Below are 19,378 nucleotides of genomic sequence, written 5' to 3'. Positions count from 1 at the left end.
TTTCAGAAACTTCTGATTAGACCCATTTGCTTCTCCCCTGCTGCACCAAGTTAAAGGCGGCAGGGTTAGGGTTAGTTAAAAGTTAATCTGGGAGAAATCATGAAAATGTTCCGTACCTGAAATACAGAATTACAAAGATTATGGCTCTGTGTGCGTTATTTTAGTACCAGTAATGGCTTATAATTATGTTTATGCTGGTGTGCAAAGCTCTTAGTCTAACTGTATGTGTAATGTAAAGTTTTGCTACCTGTGTATCTGCAGTCAGTAAAATATTTCAGTGGACTCTTTACACTCTACTGTCACAAGAATGTGCAGAATAAATGCTGTTAACATAGTAGAGCTTTGGCTTTTTAGCATCAAAGGCTGATCTTTGTGTGCTTCTCCAACAGCAAGCCAGCTGTAAGAACCACCGTGTGAACCGAGTGGTGTTCCTGGGCAACATGAAGCGACTGCTCACCACGGGAGTTTCTCGCTGGAACACCCGGCAGATCGCTCTCTGGGATCAGGTCAGGAAGCGCCTCCGTATGTCTGAAGCCACGCTGGGCGGAGCCGGTGTGTTTGTGAGTTTAACTCCATGCATGCGTTGCTCTTCCCAGGAGGATTTGTCGATGCCGATTGTGGAGGAGGACATAGACGGGCTCTCGGGACTGTTGTTTCCGTTCTATGACACCGACACCCACATGTTGTACCTGGCAGGAAAGGTCAGAACCGCTCACTGGGTCACACCAGGATCTTTCTACAGCTCTAGTTTTTACTTTAATTTTTTTTCTACAGAATGCAGTGGGATTTTAAATTGCATGAAAAGCAGTTGCACCTTTGCACACAGATGGCACCAGATGCAGAAAAAACACCTTTTTGCAGAAAATAAAAGATTTTGTTCTTGGTATGAGATGTAAAAGGAGCATTAAACACACATGGTAACACAGTAACAGGGTGGAGGTCCAGAATTAACCATTTTGAAGTTACAAGAGCATACATGCTGCAAACAGTCGTAGATAATCAAAAGAAAACTAAGGTAGCTGAAATTACAAGAAGAAAAAACGTGATATCTTATTATTTTAGGTTAAAATTAAATAAGCAGAACAAATAAGCAGCAGTATGAGTTAAATTTATGGAGCAAGTGTTGTATATGTGCTCATAAGTTTACATATCTTTGTCAAATTTGTGAAACATTGCCAGTTTTTTTTTTTGTTTGTTTTTTTAGAAATGTTTTCATTAAACTATCTACAGCATGTGCAGCCACATTTTTTCTAGTATTGTAACACCTGTGGGCACTTAAAAAATTAACATTAAAGTTTTTTCAATCTTTATAAAATTATTCATTTTTTTGTTTCTTTTTTTTGTGATTTTTTTACATTTAACAATGTTATTCAGCACAAAAGACTTTCTGAGTTCTCTCTGCTTCCAGACATGGCTGAGCTGCTTCCAGAGAGGAGAAATGAAAATTAAACACTGAATAAAAATTGACAGGATCCAAAAATGCTCAGTGCTTAAGAGGGTTAATCAACTTTTACTTTCTGCAAAATATAAACCCATGTTGGGTAAACTAGGATCATAATCATGTGCTAACTTATTTTCACAAAATTTATGAAGCATTGTCAGTTTCTTTTTAGAAAATATATTTGATCATGGATTTCTTACTTTTAGGGTTAGTGGTCAGACAAAGTTTTTATTGCCACATTTGCTCTGATCATTCATGTTTTCACTAAAGAATGGTATATTTTATAAATTCTGCCAGGGTATGTGAACTATTATATATTATATATTATATATATATATATATATATATATATATATATATATATATATATATATATATATATATATATATATATATATATATATATATAAAAAATGTTTTTTCCAATTTCTAAGTCATACAGGATCCCACCTTTATTGCCATATTCTAGACCAGGGGTGTCCAACATGCAGCCTGCGGGCCAAAAGCGGTCCTCCAGAGGGTCTAATCACTTTTTTTTTTTTTACACCCTAACCCTTTTTTTTTTATAAACTTTTACACTCAAAGTGTAAAAATTCCAGAGAAGACATTAACTACAGATTGTAAATTAGTAAAACTATAAATTTTAAATCATTTCTAGACCATGACAAGTTGTTTAGATCATGAAGTAAAATACTAGATTGTTCATTGTTCTTTTGTCATTTTGTGTCTCATTTTTGTCATATTTTGTCTTGTTCTTGTTGTTTTTTTTGTCGGACTTTTGTTGCCTGTCTCATGTTTTCATCATCTTGTTTCTCATTTTTGTCGTTATCTGTTTCCTTTTTGTCTTGCTTGCGTCATTTGTCTATTTTTTGTCGGTTCGTTTCTCACTTTTTTCATTTTGTGTCTCGTTTTTGTAATATTTTGTCTTGTGTTTGTCTTTTTTTGTCTGACTTTTGTCATTTTGATCATAAGTTAAATCCTCTCTGGTTCAGTTCCAGGTGACTAAATGTTGTGTTCCTTTGTCGACACTCTGTGATCTGGAAGTTGTAATGTGGAAATGATAAACTGAGGCTGAATGTTGTTGAAATTGAACTTATTTTTCTGAAGAAATGTCAGGTTGTTCATGATGTTTAGTAAAAAAAAAATAATAATCCTTAAATGTGAACATTTTCAGAATGAACATTTTTGCACTAAACCAAAGGAACCATCGGGAGTTGTGGTTATTCATAGGTTATTATGCTGTGGTTTTACTGGTCTGGTCCACTGGAGATCAGACTAGGCTGAAAAAAACAAGCTACAACATGCATAGCCCTCATAATGACCAAGATAAGAGCTTCAAAGTAAAGGCAGTGAAATTACCTTGAAATTAGCCGAGTGCTCACAGGATTAAAGAAGAAACCACTCTGAGAAGTGCTGTGAGGTTTTATGATGTTCTGGCTTTTCTCTAAGGGGTGAATAGTTTGTTCTGGGAATACGAGCATAGCAGCAAATAAGAGGAAGCTGTACTTGTAGCATTGAGAATGTAACGGCCACATTGTGCTGCTTTGGCAGGGCGATGGAAACATCCGTTACTTTGAAATCACCACAGAGAAGCCATACATCCAATACCTAATGGAGTTCCGGTCCCCGGCCCCGCAGAAAGGACTCGGTAAGTCAGTTGTTGATCAGCAATATCTGATCTTTCCTGCCAGAGAGGAAAGAGAAACCCTACCCACTTCATTAGCAGTCCTTAGAGGAGGATGGAGGCAGTGAATCACTGAGAAACTGGGCTCGGCGTCAAAACGCCTCTAAAAATGGAGCCTGAAAGGATGAAATTCATTGAAGAAAAAAAGAGCAAGATGAAATCAAATATTCCCTGAATGACGCTGAAGAGGCTCCTCTGACTGGTCCAGCAGCATCACATTGTAGCTTTTTTTTTTAGAACTTGCTGCTGAGGTTCCAAAACAGCTATGAATTCTGCGAAGGGATTTTATGTGGTGGAAATGATTTTTATCACCGCATGCTGCTGTTTTTGTCTGCAGGTGTGATGCCAAAGCACGGGCTGGATGTGGCAGCCTGCGAGGTGTTTCGCTTCTACAAACTGGTGACGCTGAAGGGTTTGATTGAGCCAATTTCCATGATTGTGCCGAGGAGGGTGAGTGTAGGGTCGATGTCTGCAGTATATTACATTTATTCAACACTTAGAGGCTTTTAAAGTGTCTGTCGGACTTTAATTAACATGTCTTAGCAATGCTACACGTACAGTGTTTTCTCTTTTATTGTCATGAAAGGACTTCCAGATCTAGCTGATGAGAGGACAGATGTATATGTAGGTCCTCAAGTCATGGTAATCTGAGCGAGGTTCAGTTAACTTCTGCTGAAGTTCTTAGAGGTCACAGAATTGTCAAGGTGATGTCTAAAGCATCTTGCTAGCATAAAGTCCCTTCAGACTCATGTAAAAAGATTCTGTTTATTATTTTCAGACATTTTATGCAAGGGACCCTGTGTGACCTTTTATCCAGACATTCAGGTAATTACCTGAATATCAAATAAAGTAAGACAGAAAATGTGGTCAAAACATCTGAAAATGTGTGTTCACAGTCCGACACATACCAGGAGGACATCTACCCCATGACAGCAGGGACAGAACCCGCCCTGTCCGCCAGCGAATGGCTCAGCGGAATCGATAGAGGTAAAAAAAAAACACAGTAGACACCTATGGACTGGTCTGTTGAGCCACATTTTAACCCTCTGAAGCCCAAAACCCACCGACGGATTTTAAATGTATGGTTTTGTTTTTTAAAAATCACCAAAATTGCCCCATTTCAGAGCCAGAATTTTCAACTTTCTTTCAGTCTTTGAACGTATCCTGCGACATGCAGTAACATCGAAAAAATTCAATTAAAAAAAATTAGGGCTGGAACCTTAACGTGTTAATTACAATTAATTAATTACAGAAAAAATAACACGTTAAAAAAATAACGCATTTAATCGCACCTTTCTCAGTTCCCTAATATCTGTCCCACCAGTAACACCGATGAACAGTCCGGCCCAGTAGGTGCCGCTAATGAACCTAAAGTCTTTTTTCCAGCCATGATAAAGAGTGAATCCGAGCATAAACGTCGGACCAACACGGCGGCTCGGCCGCAAACTTTCTCTTTTATTCTGAAAACTGTTCAAAAAAAAGTATTTCTGAAAGCGTTCTGAAAGAATCTGTCCTGGGTTCAGTTCAATGACGGCTGGTTTCGACATTTTACGAAAGTTTTGCGTTGCGTTGGACTTCTGCTCCCTGTGCCTCATTTGCATAAACAAAACTACTTCATGCAAACGAGCTCCAGGGTGACGCCCCATACATTAGCTACTACAGTCCAGGTACCGGCTAACGGTGTAGCCATCCCATAATAGACCACTTCAGAAGACGCTGAAAGTGTTTGAGTTTACAAAAAGTCTTAAGATGTTGAATATAATCGCTATAATGTCGCTTTGAGTTTGCAGTAATCTGTGGATGTAGCAGACAGATGAAAATTTTATTGTTATAGTTCACGTATATGTCTAGTCATCATTCAGTCAACCAACATTTAGTTGAGCTGATAAACTTTGCTGCTGTTAATCTTGATTAATTAATTACAAAGCCTCTAATTGATTAGATTAACTTTTTTAATCGTGTCTAGTTAAAATCATAAGATATCAACAAAATCACTTTTTTCTACATTTCTTATTTTAAAATCATTTTTTTGTACCAGATTCAGTAAAAAACTAAAATTTCTGCACTCATTTGTGCAACGAGAACCGTTTAGTTACTGAGCTGCAACCAACTGATTGTGTCACTATTCAGCTGAACTGCAGGCTGTGTTTTCACACAGTAGGAAGGAGACAAATGTGCAAAACTGAGTAGAAAAATGATCAGCTGGTTGTTGGAAGATACATTCCACATGGTGAAATCTAAATATACATATAGAGAGAGTTGATGTGCAGAGTAGTGTGAAATCTGCCTGATATGTAAAGGTTTATAAAAATATTTTAAAAAGTAAAATATCTACAGCATGAGGAGCCACCTTTTTACTGGTATGGCTAACACCTGTGAACACTTAAATTAGCTACTATTAAAAACTGATTCAAGTACTTTCAATCTTAATAAAATAATGCAACTTTTGTCTTTCTTTTTTGTGATTTATTGCATATTCCATATTATTCCATAGCGATGCAGGACTTTATATTGCAGTGAAAAATAAACTTGCATTGAGTCAAAATTTGACAGGATCCAAAAATGCTCAGAAACTGTTTGGGGTTACGAGGCTTAATCAACTTTTACTTTCACTTTCTGAAAAATATAAACCTATGTTAGGTAAACCAGGATCACAATCATGTGCTATAACTTATTTTCCAGATAACTTAGGCAAAAACGTTCACACTAAAAAGCAAACGGAACCGAAGAAGAGCATGGCAATTAAAATGCAGCCAACTTCCATCACAGAATCTTTGTTTTGTTGACAGCATATGGCTTGTATTGTCATCGCTGTAGCGCAAAGTCCCACAGATATTTCCTTTTAATCAGCATCATACAAGTTGAATGGGGTTCTGATTCATTTCATGGAGCCTTAAAATTACAGCGTTAACCAAGAGAGCATCCAGGAGGTGACTGTGGATTGAGGAAATCTTTTTTTTTCTTTTCATCACCTCCATTCTTCATGGTGTGTGTGTTCTCAGCATTCGTATCCTTCATAACAAAGAGCTGGCGGAAGGAATAATTATAATAAATGTAATGCTTCCCAAACATTACCAAGCATTTAATGAGGAAACTGCAGTTTGTAGACAATCAAACAATGCTGTCACAGTTAAAGAGCAGCACGGAGCAACAAGAGACTCCCTGTGGCGATCTGTGGAGGACTTTAGCCTCTTTGTGCTTTGTGTTGGTATTCACATGCTCAGTGAGAAGAGTTTCTGCTCCTTGGTCCAAACAGACCCCGTCTTGATGTCCCTGAAGGACGGTTACCACCGGCCAAACCAGCTAGTGTTCAAGGCCCCGGTGAAGGAGAAGAAGAGCGTGGTGGTGAATGGGATCGACCTCCTGGAGAACGTACCGCCCCGGACGGAGAACGAGGTAAAGCACAGATAATCGCTCTAATAAAAATGTCCTAGACAGTGGCTGTAGTAGCTTTTAGAGAGTCCAATAATACCACAAGTATTGGACGTTTTGTTATTGTTGTACAGGGGTTTCCTTTTCTGTAAAGGTGTGACGGGTTGCTCTGCATACTACAGCATGTGGTGCATATCTGCAATATTCACTGTTTCTTCATCTGTTTGTACAAATGAACCAAATGAAGAGAAGTTTTACTGTTTTCACAGGTAATTGGGTCTAATGCCTGAACTTAAAATCTAATTATAATCACTTAATTCTCTATGTTTAATTTAAAAAATATATATTCATGAAAAAAAAATGTCAGTTGATACCCACTCCAGCCAACTTACTGGTTAGGAGGAAGCCTGGAGAAGCTACAAACCAGACTGTCTGTCCCTACAGTAAAACATGGAGGTGGATCAGTGACCATCTGAGGTAGTTTCAGTCTGGGTGGAACAGGGAGAATGAACCAGGTCATGTTTGGGGCTACTCTAGAAAACAGTCTTCTTCCATCAGCTGGAAAACTCTTTCCTGCCTCCAATGACTGGATTTTCCAACAAGACAATGTCAGTTAAAGCCTGGATGGAGAACCAGAACATTGGAAACATGCCTTGATCTGCTCAATCACTAGATCTAAATCCAACTGAAAACCTGTGGAAAATCATCAAACACTAAATGGAAAACCACCAGCCCAAAAACAAAGCAGATTAGTTAGAATTAGGCAACAGGACTGGGCTGCTGTGACAGCAGAACTATGTCAGAAGCTGGTGGAGAACATCCAAGATGCATGGATGCAGTCATCAGAAACAATGGTTATGAATCAGTATTAACTCCTGTGTGGATCATGTGACTAAAACAGACAGAAAAGAAAACATGGAATCCTAAAAGCTGTTTTTGGCAGAACAATGCCATAGATACTGATGGAAGAACTGAAATCATTTTGGTTATTATCAAGAATACCATGGAAAATGTCTGATATCAGCTCTGAAATTAAACTCTTATCAGCTAGTTCAGTTGTTATCATCATATTTGTCCAAACATATATACCTTTAATGGTTCCAGGCATTAAAATAAACAAGAAGTTGAAGAAAACAAGGGAAGGGTGGTCTGATCATTTTTCAATGACTGTATATTCATGAGCCCAGTGAAGATGCTTTTTACTGTATTGTTAAGTAATTCTGGTCTAAATTGATTAAAAGTCCCTCTCTGGTTATTAACTAAATTCTTAAAATATTATCTCTGTGTATGAAATTTGCATGTTTAGATTTTTTTTTTTCCCTGAAAAAATACCTTAAAACCTGACAAATGGCTCAGATGTACCTGTTAAATCCCTGTCTCCCTGCTTTTTTTGACTCTGTGTTTTGGTGCATTTCAGCTAACCTTAAAAAAAATCTTTGAAGAATAAAAAGATTTTTATAAAGCAATAGCAGGTGTTACACATCAGTAGACAGAAAGTGTTACGAGTCAAATCAACAGCAAGTAAAGCAAATTGAAGGATTTTTTTTTTAAATGTGTTTGCAAATGTGCAAATTATTCACCACACAATAGCAGGTTGTAATATTTAAGTAATTCAGTCATACAAGTTTGAATCGGAAAAAAAATGAAATAATAGGCAGTAGGGATTGGTTCCTTAGGTTTGTTCCGTACAAAATCCACAGAAGTGTGAATCTGTGTTTTTTAGAACAGCATCAGTACACTGCAGTTTTAAGGTGGAAATACTAGCCTTAGTGTTCGCTGATGTGTCTTCTAGCAATAAAAAATGCCATATGGGCAGAAAAAAACCCCAGAGAAATGAAGAGAACCTACACAAGAGTCATGGAGTCATTTGATCAGCTGCAGAATTTGATAAATCATCAGACTGACTCAGCAGAAAAGAGAAAAAAATATCTGGAGAAGAGCTACTTGGTGGTTATTAAAAGGAGTATTATTTTGTTAGAATTTTAAAGTTTATTCTTGAACTTCACTGAAACAGGAGTTGACAAAACAGCTTCACCTCAAGGTTGATTTTCTAGCTGCAGCAGGGCTTTACTCAGTGGAATAACAGTGCAGTGTGATGTTATCTGGAAAAGATAAGAACTGGAGCCTGAGATCAGGTTGTTTTTTCAGGTACCAGCCTGTTGTTTTAGGTCGGAGCAGTTACAGTTACACTACAAATGTCCTCTGGCCTTCTTTCTAGCTTTCCTCCATGAGTCAAAGTATCGTTACATGAATGTTCTTGCATGTGTGCTTCTTCTTCTTCTCTCTGCGTAGCTCCTGCGGATGTTTTTCCGGCAGCAGGATGAGCTGCGGCGGCTGAAGGAGGAGCTGACCACCAAGGATGTGCGAATACGCCAGCTGGAGCTGGAGCTCAACAACCTGAAGAACGTTAGTCCCACCAACGTCTGACCTCGGAGCCTCCCGGACTGGCAAAGCTGCCCCCAACTCAGACCTCCACAAGCTCCTGAGCCCCCCGCCCTGCTTTTTTGATATATGTCATTATATCATAAGTTCATTCCTGCTGCCCGCATAGTGCTCACGATAGTATGGTAACTGGGATAAGTGTTGACTGATTAACTGGAGTCTTGTAGTGATCATCAGAGATGTAGGCGAGACAGTTCAGGGATCACCGCTCACACATTCAACTGATGAGAGCCAGATTCTGAGATCCAGTCAGTTTTGGTGTTTTCTGTTTTTATAAATGAGTGTTAGGATTGAATATTTCCACCACACCGCCTCGGTATTCATCTCACCATGCCTGCCCTGTTGTCCTCGTGGCAATGCCTTGATCACCGTTTCCCATCCTCTCGTACCGACCAAACCACCTACGAATCCTCATCCAGGTTCAAACCGGAGGATGAAACAGACCATCAGCGGCTCCTGTTCTTCTTCCCTAAGGCCTTAGACCCTGCTGCACTTTGCAGCGAGCTGCAGCATCTCAACATGGCTGATGTGAAGTAGTTTTCTGACAGACCGAAGAGTTCTGCTGAGGTGGATCGTGTTTTATCACAAAGCTGCTTATCCTGTAACTGCTTTCCTCACCTACAAATGTTGACTATAGATCTACTCAGTAACACATAGCTCTCTGAAATGCAGTCAGGAGGGTGGACAGCTCACACTCTTCTTCCTGTTTATTTAAATAGTGGGAAAGCAGTGGAGAACTTGGATCCAGGTGGTGGACTTTATTGGCTGTTACTGGTATTTAGGGCTAATTTTGAGGATGGGGGTAATGTATATTTGCTTCTATTTATTTGTCACATCTTACCTTTTTGGCTACTGACATGTATAATTGTTAATCCCACTGTTTTTGTACGACGTGGCTGCGTAAGTAATGATTGTGATGCTTGATAGATTTCTGCTGAATGTTTCTGGTTGAAACGGTGCGAGATTTGTGTGAAATGGCACCTTAAACAGTATTTAGTTCTTCGACTCCAACTGCATAACTTAAGCTAAGTTATAAAGCTATATTCTTGCCTCTTCCTAACAGTGCAGACTGTATTAATAACCATCCTTTTACATTTAAACTTAAGTATATTACTCTTACTGAGACGTGTTCGCCTGTAGCTCTGTAATTTTGCTTTTAAGACTTCAGGTCATCTGCCTCTCCTCCACTTGTACCATCAACAGATTTTAGGCTAAACTGTAGTTTAAATGCCTCAATTTTACCACCAAATATTGCTTTCCGTTAGTGTTACATTTTAAGAGAAATGGGGACTGCATTAACAGTCGATTGGCTCCGATATAATGGCCAGGTTCAAGAAAGATTCTGCTCAAAAGCCATTTTCAGTTAGAATTTGTATGTAGAAAGTAAGTCAAGGATTAAAGGTCACAAGTCTTCTCTGATCACATCACAGCAGGGACATAAAGGGTCAAAAGCTTGAAAATAAAAACATAGGAACCCTTGAAAAGTAGACTTGAACTAGCGACAGGCTAATGGTAAATGTGTGTGTTTCTTGCAGGGAAAATAAAAAGCTACAGTGAAAGTAGAAAGAGCGAAAAGGGATCTTCCAGACTGACAAGGCTTCTCATGTAGACGAACCGAGGACTAAAAATCAACCTTTAGCTGTTCTTGTTGGAGAAGGTAAGGTAACGAGGCAGAAATGTGCTTTTAAAATGTCTTTTTGTACAGTTGCTAAATGGCATTTTGACTTTGAAAAACTGGCAGAACCTCAAAATTTGTTAGTACTGAGCTGAAATTTTTGGGAATTGAGTAAAACCTGGCTTCAACTTGTATGCTAAGTTGATATTTAATAAGAGTTTATGCCTCAAGTCTTGTGAAAATGCATCCTGGTTTGGTTTACCGTGTGGAAATTAACACCTGAAACCTGAAATTCTGTACACATTTCACCCTTTTGACTGGACTGTGTTGCTGTACAAGGACCACAAACTTCAAAAACATATATAAAAGGGATTTATTGAAGTGAATGGGAAGGAGAAGAAAAAAAAGAAACAGAATTTGGCTGATGACAGTGGAATTAACATAGAGTGAAGAATCACTGAGGTAGGCCAATTTGACCGTTGCGTCTAACTTGAGAAAACAACGTCCAAATAAATGGCCGTTTTCCAGAGTTTACACTTGAATCAATAAATTTCCAATGCACATAAAGTTGTAACCTCCATTTATATCGAGTACTTGTCTACACTACTACCACCACCACGGAGTCAAACATTTCCAACTGAGGTGTCACGGGAAAAAAAGAACATGGGAAAAGCAACGATGATGTTCTCTCTATGGAAAGCTTATGCATACAAAGTTATGTTCAGATTCATGAAATTTCACACTGCGTATGTTTGTCTTTTTTTTTTTTTAAGATAAAGCAGCATACATATTTAATATCTTATTACAATTCATAGTTTCACCTCAGTTGTCTGTTCAATGTCTGCCGTCATCAAAGAGAATACAAAAAAATATATTTGGTCATTATTTACAAGAACACGTAATTTCCGAACTATCAAAGCTGAGGGTTGGAGGAGGAGGAGCAGCTTTGACAAGGGCAGACATTAGTTTGCTTTGATTTAAAAATATGTCCCGCGAGGGTCACATTGTGCATGTTCAGACACAAGATTCACACCAGGACAGCAGAGAGTATTGGCATACTGGTGACACTACAAACACATAACTTAAAAAAATAAGAAAGAAAAAGAACAATGCAAAAAAACCAAACGAGTTTAAGACGAGTAGAGGACAGCAGTACATGAATCCAGTAGTTGACTTTAGAATGTATTAGACATGCACTCTTTTTGCTTGATTTTCTGTTTTTCTTTTCAAGGAGGGAGGTCTTAAAATACATCAGAAACTGGTTTTACACAAACGGTGAGAAAACAGAAACATTTCTGCAAAAAGGTTTGCTATTATTTCAGATTACAAAACTGGTGTCCACGAAGCAGTTAAAAGTGGACAGAAAAGACTGGAACACAGGAGCATCAAAGGTACAGAAATGTATCTTTTTTTGTAGGTTTTTCTTTCCTACAGGGAACCCCATCTACCTGACTGGCCGATAACAAAAAACACTCCTACTGCAATATGAAACTGGGGGGGAAAGTACATGGGGCTGGTGGGAAGTGACGGGGAGATATGAGTTTAAAACAGTTCACAACTTAACTTAAAGAGGCTTCTCAATCGTCTTCATCCTCCTCGCCTTCTTCATCCAATTCCCTTTTCCTCTTCTGACCTCGCTCCTCTTCTGGAAAACAAAGAGTCATGTTAATAATAATAATAATAATTCTATTAGTGTAGCATCTTTAAGAAGAACATTCACAAAGTGCTTTAACAGGTAGAACATAAAAAAATGACAAAAATGTCCAGAATGGATCGCTGACTAAAAGCTGGTTAAAAGGACGACGTCACATCAGGGGGTTAATAGAGAAGCTGAAGAGAAAATAAAAGATAGAAATAGATGAAGATCAGGAGGTTAGAGAGAGAAACTACAAGCAGTGAACATAAGGGCAGACAGTGATAAGAGAAATAAAAGAGAACTTTATTGGAAGGCGAGTCTATAAAAGTGGGTTTTTAGAAGTGGTTTTAAAGAAGTTATTTGTTGGGCAAGTCTTATCTCCTCAGGCAGGTCGTTCCAAAGCCGAGGTCCTTATGGAGACGACCTGGTCCCCCTTGGATTTAGGCCTCGACTTTGGAACAATCAGGAGGGATCCACCCGAGGATCTAAGGATGCTGTAGAGATGTACGGGGTTAACAGGTCTAAATATAGCCAGGAGAGCTTTAAAAGTGATCAGTAAAATCTTAAAATCAATTCTAAAACCAACAGGGAGCCGGTGGAGAAAAGCCAGAACAGGGGAGATGTGATGTCGTCTGTTAAAACCAGTAAGAAGCCTTTAGAGCCTTTAGCCTTTCTAGAGATAAAAACACCAGAATCAAGCAAATAACACACAAATTTCACATTAAAAGGCAAGTTTACATGGACTACTGGGATTTTCAGAATCAGTTTACTAATCTTAAGCAAGTTTTTAGTATTTGTGTGTTCAGGAGTGTCAGAAGCACCTTTACAGCAATCTCAAAGCACAAAAAAAAGGAAATGACGGTGCTTTCTGCAGCTGGAAAAAACTACAACTAGTGGTGGAAATGGGTCCAGGACACACTTCAGAAGGCCAAAAATAATGACAGAAGTTTTGGAAAAGGTTTAATTGGTAGTCGTGTACCATTTCCTGTTGGTGCAAAAATAGCTTTCCTCTAAAACCTTTATTTTTCTTCAGTTTTGTTTGCATCCTGCACACTAACGCACACTAACGCACCCACCCAGGATGAGTGTTTATATGGATCACAGTCAAAATTCCTGCAGCTGGTTTTACGCTTTTTGGTGGAAACATGCAAAGAAAAGTGGCATCAAAGCACCACTAGAAGAACACAAACCTGCAAACGTGGATAAAAACTAAAAATGTTCAAAGTATAATGAGGCCTCAGGGATACATACAGTGGATTTTGGTGAGTACATTTGTGCAGATATTTGTCTAAAAACTGCAAATCAAATGATATATAATGAGTAGTATGTGGTAGATACTGTGATGTTTTTTCCTCACCTTCATCATCCTCATCATCGACCTCTCTGTCATTCAAATCTTCCTCCTCTTCCTCCTTTATTAAAAAAGACAAAATTAACTTATGTTCTATTCAACGATTACACAACTCTCATCTTTTCTCATCCCACCTCTCCGCTGAGATCCTCCTCTTCTTCCTCTTCATTCTCCTCTTCATCCTCCTCTCCTTCCTCCTCTTCCTCATCTCCCGGTGCTGCGTCTTCGTCGTAGTCCTCCTCGTCTACATCTGAGTAAAACCAGTTCATTATCAGCCAGATGTGTCTTAACCTTAAAGCAGATGCTAGACAGACGAGGCTCCTCCAGACCTACCATCTTCATCGTCCTCGTCATCGTCCAGACCCTCGGCGTAAACCTCGGCGTCCGAATCCGGCGCCTCTTTGTCGTCTTTGTCGTAGCCGTCCAGGTACGTGAGCTGGGGTAAGAGCTTGAACACATTGTCTCTGTATTCGTTCAGGTTCGTCACTTCACAGTTAAACAGATCTAAGCTCTTCAGGATCCCCAGTTCTTTCTATCAGGAGAGAAATCAAGGTTTGATCAACACATCAGAGAGCTGCTTTGTACTTTTAAAACATCAGATATTCTGGGCTCCTACGTACCAGCGGTCCTATTGTGCTGAGGTCTTTAATCTTGTTGCCGCTGAGGTTGAGATGTGTGAGGTTAGGGCACTTCTCTGCCAGAACTTCCAACCCTCCTGAGATCCGGTTATCACTGAGTTCGAGCTGTGGATCGATTGAACAAATCAAATGTGGAAAAACTTGATAAAAAATACAGAATTGTTGTGTATAGAAGAAAAGAGACACACCTTTTTGAGTTTATTTAGCTTCGGCAAGTGGGCCACCGTTGTCAGACCGACGTTGATTGTGCTTAGAAACTCCAGCTCCTCGAACTCATCCGTTAGACCCTCAATCTTCCCTTCGTTTGAGCGACAGTTGTCGAGCACGAGTTCTTTGACCTGCAGAATGAACCAATAGGACTGATTAGCATTTGTCAACATGAAAAGGTCAAACACAGGAAGTAAAAGATTTAAAACCTGTCTGGATAGAAACTGAATCTAAAGTTGAAAGTTTTGTGGTCATATCTGATGTCTTCTAGCTCTTATTCCTACTGAGTTGAATTTGACTTCATGGATCTGCAGAATAAATCTACTGCAGAAATGTTCAGTACTATTTGACACAATAAATCAGTTTGATTTCAGCTTTTGAGAAGCGCCATTCAACTACTTTTCCCATCGAGGTTTCTTATTTTTTGTAAAATGAAGTGTTCATTTCTGGAAAAAGGCCCAAACTAGATGAGTTAATTTAACCTTAAAACCGTATTGACAGGAAAAGTGGAAATGTTCAGCACTTTGCCACTTTTCTCTCCCACTCAGAGAAAGATATTGGACTCCTACCACACTGCATTCATTTGACAGCTAAAGGTTTTTCATAAAAATCAAAAATATGATCCAATACGAAGCTGCCCAACAGTCCACGTTGACAAAAGACATCATTATAAGACCTAACCCTAACCCACTACTAACAGTCCACTATGTGACATATTTACATGTAAAAACATAAATCACTTTTATTTTTAATGTGTGTATGACATTTTGCCAATATAATTTTAACCATTACTAAACTTTGCTATTTTGCTAAACTAAAGGGACCTAAACTTCTTCCACCGCTACTTATAGGATTTAAAGACTGATTCCAAGCTCCCCTCAATAATAAAAAAGACAATAGAAAATGTTGTCCTCTGAGTAGGTACTAAAATGCTGTGTTTGTGCTACAGCTGAACAATTAATAGAAATATTATCAGAACGTGGCCACGTTTAATGTCCTTATGGCAGGAGCTGCAAACTTCAACTACTTTGACTTTTTTGCATATCGTTCAGTTGGTTCCATATTTTACAGTGGAAACAATAATTCCAGTTTCGTGCCAAAAAGCGTCATTCTGCTAAAAAAAAAAGAAGCTGCCTGGTCCAGTTTATAGAACTTCGGCAGCTACTTTTATCAGGATCTAACAGCCATAAGGTGCAAAGACGCAAAACTTTGTGTGTTTGCAGCAAAACAGTTTTTTTTGTGAAACTTATTTCCTGTAACTGAATAATTATGACTTTTTTTCACTTTTTTTTTTTTGCAATTTATAATGAAACACAGGAATTAGGATTATATTCGGTAATATGTGTTTGGTGCATCTAATATCCTAGTAATCAACATGATTTAAGGTTATTTGTATATATAACAAGTTAAGGAAGTGCTTTAAAAGACAAAGCAAAAAGAGGATATCCAGATGGCAGCATAATAACCATTAAGATAAAGTTAAAAAAAGAAAACAAAACATGCAAAACATCAATATTAGTCACTAAAAATCTCTGTGGATTTAAACATTAGTGTTGTTTAAATATTAAAGGTAAGACCCTATTTTATTATTTACTCTGTAAATTTATCAGAGTAAGTCAGCAGTGCAGTTAAGATGCTACAATATTTTATCAAATAAAGATTAACCAAACTACTGGTGAGAAAAGTGGAACTTAAATATCCGTGATGATAAAGTTGTACTACAGTCATTATTTTTGTCCTTGGTCCATCAATTCTAAACTGACTGGCAATAATCAAACTCAAGAATCCCAAATAATTTCTGCATTTTTTTTAATCAATGATAAGATTTGATCAGATAGAACTTTATTCATCTCAAAAGAAACTGTTGTTCCAGTTATTGCTCAGAAAAGTTACAGAAAACGAGAATAAACGCAGTTTCTAATAGAAAAGTCATCAGATATAAGTATAGCATATTACTGAAATTAAAAACTAAGTAAACTGCAGTAAGACTATTTTCTATTTTTCTTTTAAAATATATATATAAATAAGTCAACAGTGGCAGAAGCCTCAGAGGGGAGAGGAATCTAACTTCAGAAGTCATTTCAGTCAATACAAACTTGTTATTTGTTCATTAAGGTATATTATTGTAATGATAAAGTTACGGTAAAGTTAAAACTTTTCTACTAGGCTCATCAATTTTAAACTTACGAGCAAATAATCACACTGTTTTAGAAAAAGAATAAATGAAATAATTGCTGTAGAAGCCCCTACAATGCCTGTTTATTGATAATATTTTACAATGACATTCTCTGGCCTGTAATCTTTAAAAACAACCTTCATGAATGAAATTAAATCATTGTAATGCATCAATAACAGTTGCTAAGTTTTCACTTTTTGTAGAAAAGTGTATTCTGAGACTCACTGGTCATTTAAAGCCTTTAAACAGAGCAGAGGTGGAATCATGATCATTTCTGAGGTCACAGTTTTGGAAGACCTGCTCACCTTCTAACGCAGCACCTGTCCGCTCTGCGCACTGATACTGACGCTGTTCTGCGGTCACAGGTGTGCACTGATCGGATCTTTCACCTCGGCCTCGGACGTGACTCAGCCAATCAGCAGCGAGCAGCGGGACTATAATAAACAAAACACAGCGTTTTAACCCGCCGCAGATATCGCGATGCTCCGTCCGCTGCGCAATTTCACCACATTTGGCCACTTTTTAAAGAATCTCCGCAGAAACGGGCGGCTGCAGGTGGTTTTATCCGCTGTAACGGGAGGCTGAGGGTGGTTTTATCCGCTGTAACGGGAGGCTGAGGGTGGTTTTCTCCGCTATAACGGGAGGCTGAGGTGTTGCGCGGCGCAGTGAGCGGCTACGAGTCGTGCACGGGGTCGTCCGTGAGTAGGAGGGGCCGCTGAAGCCGCGTTTCATTGTCGGTGGTGCCAAACGGTTCCCTCCGGTTGGACTCGGTGGCGCGGGTAGGCTTCTGTTACCGCGGAGGTAACCGAGAATCGCAGCTCGGTGTCGAGTAGAAACGGGCTTTCGGTGCGTTGCCTTTGTTTCTCGGTAAAATGGCGGCTTGTCCTAGTTCTGGAAAACTGGAGCAACAGCGCGGCTGTTTGTTTTCACCAGTTCCTCCCGGTGAAAAACGACCGGATAACGGGCGTGTTTGCGTCCGATGTCTGCGTGTTTTCGCCTCCCTCTCCCTCCCTCCACCTCCTCTTTCTCCTCCATCCCGGTGCACGCCGCTTTCTCCCCGGTGCGCACCGAGGCTCTGGGGTTTGGAGGGGCTGCCGGGGCTCGTCTGAACGCACCAACACACCGCTTCAAACCGGACACTTTACGAGCGAACACCCGGGAGCAGCGTGCAGCTCGAACCGAGGCGGTGCTCTTTTACGCATCGCTGCTAATTCCTGACTTTGAGGATCCGCATCCCGAACCGCGCCAAGAGCGAAGCGTAAAAATGCCCAAAAGCTGCACAACAGCGGCGCGCACACAACAACAACACAGAGGGGCTTTAAACGTGCAAAAGTTCCAAATATGGCTCCTGGTCGGCTTGTTTGTATGTTTTCATAAAAGCTGAGCTGCATTTCCAAACTGCTCATCCACAAACGTGAAGCAGGAGCCGCGTAAAAGTTGGAACCGCAGCACCTGCCGGCTGGAAACGCGACGGCGGAGCAACAATGTGACCCGACGCCTGCTTCTCTTTTAACTTCAGGAGGAAACTTAGTATCTGAGAACATCACACCAAATAATTCTCCATTAACGGAGAGCGGAGCGGCGGGAGGCGCAGAGGAGAGCAGGTCCAACTTACGTCTGACGGAGTGCGGTTCCGCAACTCCAGGTGAATCCGCTTCTTCATGTCCATCGTGGATGTGCGCGCCTTGCGACACGATACACACTTTTAATAATTACTGCAAATGCAAGTGGCAGCTCCGGAGCAGACTGCTGCTGTTCATTCAAACTTGATCCGCTCGGTGGGCGGGAGCTGCGCGCCCGATGGTCGTCACCGGCGGCCAATAGGAGGTGCCGTACGGAGAGGGAACCGATTTACAGACGCACGGACCAATGAGTCCGCCCCGATCCACCTGGGTGGGGTTTTGTTGGCGTGTTTGGTTGTTAACTTAAGTTTACATGGAAATAGCAGGGTGATGTTTGACCCCAGAGGAGAAGCTGAGAGGGAACTGGAGGGAAATGTTTAACTGGAACTGACCCAGTTCACTGTGAGGAGCTGGTGGCTGTCTGTTAACCAGTTCTATAAAATATCAGGTGTTAGTATGCAAATTAGGTATTATTTTTGTAGAAAAATGCCACAATTTGCATTAATTTACAGAAGTGCCTGTGTGTGTGTGTGTGTATATATATATTTATATATATATATGTGTGTGTGTGTGTGTGTGTGTATATATATATATTTATATATATATATGTGTGTGTGTGTGTGTGTGTACATATATATATATATATATATATGTGTGTGTGTGTACACACGCACACAATGCAATTTTTAAGCCATGTTTTGCATAAATTTTCCAGTTTAGAATGAAATTTCCTTAATTTACTTTAAGGCAGTGCTTTTTAATATATTTTTTTAGGATTAAAGAATGTTTTATAATCCGTCTTTCAATGTATGAATTTCATTCTATATATCTAAAAATGCCATAATTTACAATCATTCACCCAACAGAAATCTGAACATTGGATAATTCACATGAAATTTAACAAGTTTATAGCACATATTGGTTTTTGGATTAAGTTTTTAAAAATTATTCATTCATTCATTTTTTATTTACATTAATTGGACAGATCCATCTTAATTTGAACCCTATAAAACCCACTGTTGCAAAAATACATGAGTTTTATTGGTTTGTAATTATTATTTCTATTTTTATTATTTATATTATTTCTATTTTTTTCTGTATTTGGGTTTTACAGATTTTATTAAAAAACACTATGTAATTTAAAAAAATATTTTAGTTATTTGTTTTTATTATTTACATATATACATATATTAT

The 19,378-nt window shown here is 39.1% G+C and overlaps 2 protein-coding genes across 3 annotated transcripts in view; one reads left to right on the top strand and one right to left on the bottom strand.

Annotated features, from left to right (window-relative positions):
- Positions 1-10,748, top strand: part of coro2ba (coronin, actin binding protein, 2Ba) — a 67,431-nt gene extending 56,683 nt beyond the window's left edge. For both annotated transcript variants that reach the window (XM_023279271.3, XM_023279268.3), the window contains exons 6-12: positions 390-506; positions 597-701; positions 2,993-3,089; positions 3,463-3,575; positions 4,022-4,112; positions 6,382-6,521; positions 8,790-10,748. In XM_023279271.3, the coding sequence (XP_023135039.1) occupies positions 390-506; positions 597-701; positions 2,993-3,089; positions 3,463-3,575; positions 4,022-4,112; positions 6,382-6,521; positions 8,790-8,924 (798 nt within the window). In that variant the 3' untranslated portion in view covers positions 8,925-10,748. The remainder of the gene's footprint in view (positions 1-389; positions 507-596; positions 702-2,992; positions 3,090-3,462; positions 3,576-4,021; positions 4,113-6,381; positions 6,522-8,789) is intronic.
- A 161-nt stretch (positions 10,749-10,909) lies between these two features.
- On the bottom strand, positions 10,910-18,348 carry anp32a (acidic (leucine-rich) nuclear phosphoprotein 32 family, member A). Its single transcript, XM_023279273.3, has 7 exons — positions 18,178-18,348; positions 14,368-14,517; positions 14,162-14,284; positions 13,875-14,073; positions 13,676-13,791; positions 13,548-13,602; positions 10,910-12,199 (listed from the first exon to the last, which is right to left on the bottom strand). Exons 1-7 carry the CDS (start codon positions 18,229-18,231, stop codon positions 12,132-12,134), a joined length of 765 nt encoding a protein of 254 aa, XP_023135041.1. The 5' UTR covers positions 18,232-18,348; the 3' UTR covers positions 10,910-12,131.
- Positions 18,349-19,378: the final 1,030 nt, after the last annotated feature.

Source organism: Amphiprion ocellaris, chromosome 1 (assembly GCF_022539595.1).
Source record: "Amphiprion ocellaris isolate individual 3 ecotype Okinawa chromosome 1, ASM2253959v1, whole genome shotgun sequence".
Lineage (NCBI taxonomy): Eukaryota > Metazoa > Chordata > Actinopteri > Pomacentridae > Amphiprion > Amphiprion ocellaris.
The sequence above is the reverse complement of the archived record's forward strand: the minus strand, read 5'-3'. Positions and strand labels throughout refer to the sequence as shown.